The sequence below is a fragment of the Mandrillus leucophaeus genome, unplaced genomic scaffold (genome assembly GCF_000951045.1).
Source record: "Mandrillus leucophaeus isolate KB7577 unplaced genomic scaffold, Mleu.le_1.0 Scaffold2, whole genome shotgun sequence".
NCBI lineage: Eukaryota > Metazoa > Chordata > Mammalia > Primates > Cercopithecidae > Mandrillus > Mandrillus leucophaeus.
Window position 1 is genome coordinate 12,088,391 of NW_012102031.1, and position 2,652 is coordinate 12,091,042.

Here is a 2,652-nt window from a genome sequence, read left to right on the forward strand (position 1 = left end):
AAAAAAAAAAAAAAAAATGCCGGGCACAGTGGCTCGTGCCTGTGATCCCAACACTTTGGGAGGCTGAGGTGGGTGGATCACCTGGGGTAAGGAGTTCGGGACCAACCTGGCCAGCATGGTGAAACCCCATCTCTACTAAAATTACAAAAATTAGCCAAATGTGGTGGTACATGCCTGTAATCCCAGCTACTCTGGAGGCTGAGGCGGTAGAATCACTTGAACCCAGGAGGTGGAGGTTGTAGTGAGCCTGGATTATGCCACTGCACTCCAGCCTGGGTGACAGAGTGAGACTGTGTCTCAAAAAATAAATAAGGCCAGATGCGGTGGCTCACATCTGTAATCCTAGCACTTTGGGAGGCCGAGGTGGGCAGATCACCTGAGGTTGGGAGTTTGAGACCAGCCTGACCAACATGGAGAAACCCTGTCTCTACGAAAAATAAAAAATTAGCTGGGCGCGGTGGCGCATGCCTGTAATTCCAGCTACTCAGGAGGCTGAGGCAGAAGAATCACTTGAACCCAGGAGTCAGAGGTTGCAGTGAACCAAGACCATGTCATTGCACTTCAGCCTGGCAACAAGAGCAAAACTCTTGTCTTAAAAAATAAATAAATTAAAAACCAGCAGGAATAGGAGTGGGAGCTTTGTCATAAACTACTTACTAGAATCATCTCTAAAGTGAGGTAGCAATGTCTTTAAGTGCCAAGCCAAGGGACTTTATATTTTAAAATGTCTTACAATATGCCAGGGGTGATGGCATGCACCTATAGTCCTAGCTACCACAGAGGCTGAGGCAAAAGGATCACTTGAGCCCAGGAGTTCCTGAGCAGCCTGAGCAATATAGCAAGACCCCATCTAAAAGTAAACATTGCCAGTTACGGTGGCTTATACTTGTAAATCCAGTGCTTTGGGAGGCCAAGGCAGGATGATCATTTGAGTTCAGGAGTTCAAGGCTGCAGTGAGCTATGATTGCACCACTGGGCCACAGAGTGAGACCTTGTCTCAAAAAATACATAAATAAATAAAATGTCTTACAACGTGACCATCTTTCTTCTTAATCCTTAAAAATAGGCTGAGCCAGAGAAGAGGCCAAAGAAAGTCTCACAGATTCGCATCCGGAAAACTATTCCTAGACCAGATCCTAATCTTACCCCCATGGGCCTTCCTCGACCCAAAAGGTGAGCTCCTTCTCTATTACAAGCTAGGTTCACTTTTTTGAAAAATTGTTTGTCATAATATAATTACCCTTTAAATGGTCCTACACTCTGAGAGCCATTTATTACATTTCTAGGAATTTACCCTAAAGAATTAATTAGTACTGTCGCTAGATATTTATATGCAAGGACATTTTAATATAATGCGTACATAATCTTAATCCTCCAGTGTTGCGATGAGGAACCTGTGTTAGGTTGTAGCATTGATCCTGGCACATGTGGTTTCTGTCTGTCACAGGATTTACCCAACCCCAGAGCTCAAGCTCCTAAATACTCTGCACTAAACTGGAAAAGGACCTAAAAGTCCTGAGTTTAGTTTTTCTTAAAAAAGATCTCCAGACTTATATTTTCTTCTGATCGATTTTGCTCCTCCATTTCTTATCAGCAAATGGAAGCCTAACAGTGGTCTCTCAGGAACTTCCCTGTAAAATATGAATAAGAATTCCCAACACTTAAGATTTCTATACAGGGCCGGGCGTGATGGCTCATGGCTGTAATCCCAGCGCTTTGGGAGGCTGAGGCGGGTGGATCACAAGGTCAGGAGTTTGAGATCAGCCTGGCCAACATGGAGAAACCCATCTCTACTAAAAATGCAAAATAAGCTGGGTGTGGTGGCATGCGCCAGTAATCCCAGCTACTCAGGAGGCTGAGGCAGGAGAATCGCTTGAACTCGGGAGGTGGAGGTTACGGTGAGCCAAGATCGTGCCGTTGCCCTCCAGCCTAGGCAACAAGAGTGAAACTCCGCCTCAAAAAAAAACAAAAAGAAGATTTCTATACAGTGTAATTGAGAAAAGAATGTGTACTACTTCATTATAGTGCTTCACACAACACGAATAAAATAAATAATCATTTGTTAGGATCATGATTGATGTTCCACTTCTGCACCATAATCTTTATCTTAATATGTTGCATTTTTGTCTCAATGGTTCTTTTGTTGATCTATTGTATGTCTTTTCAAGAGAAATTTTTAAAATATTTCAGATATCCGAGATCCAAGATCGAGTAGTATTTATTACTCAAATGAAAAAGGATTCATTATCAGTTGTATTCTCTCTTGCATTTGTATGTCTGAAGAACCTTGTTTACATAAATAAGTAGTTGGGAGAGGAAGGAGTTTTAATACAGTAAAGTCATTCAATTATTTCCACTTCTTTCAAGTTATATGCCAGAAAATCACAGTGATCTAGCATTATATTTAATGAAAACTAAAGATTGAAAAGCACTCAGTCATAAAGGTTCTGTTACCCAGGAATTAGTGGCAGTTACTGTCTCAGTGTCTGAACAGACCAAGAAAGGTCCAGTAAATGTCAAATGCCAGATCCTCTTTCACTTAGAGGTACTTTATTCATTCCAATATACTGAAAGAGGGTTGAGAAAAATAAAATTTTTAATAAATCTTTGCCTAAACTTAGGATGTCTTTTGATAAAATGCTTTTAATCAAA

At 41.3% G+C, this 2,652-nt stretch overlaps 1 protein-coding gene across 1 annotated transcript in view; it reads left to right on the plus strand.

Moving 5' to 3' along the window:
* Nucleotides 1-2,652, plus strand: part of PRR14L (proline rich 14-like) — a 73,071-nt gene that overhangs the window by 45,681 nt on the left and 24,738 nt on the right. The window contains exon 7 of the mRNA XM_011979019.1: nucleotides 1,067-1,173. Within this exon, the coding sequence (XP_011834409.1) occupies nucleotides 1,067-1,173 (107 nt within the window). The remainder of the gene's footprint in view (nucleotides 1-1,066; nucleotides 1,174-2,652) is intronic.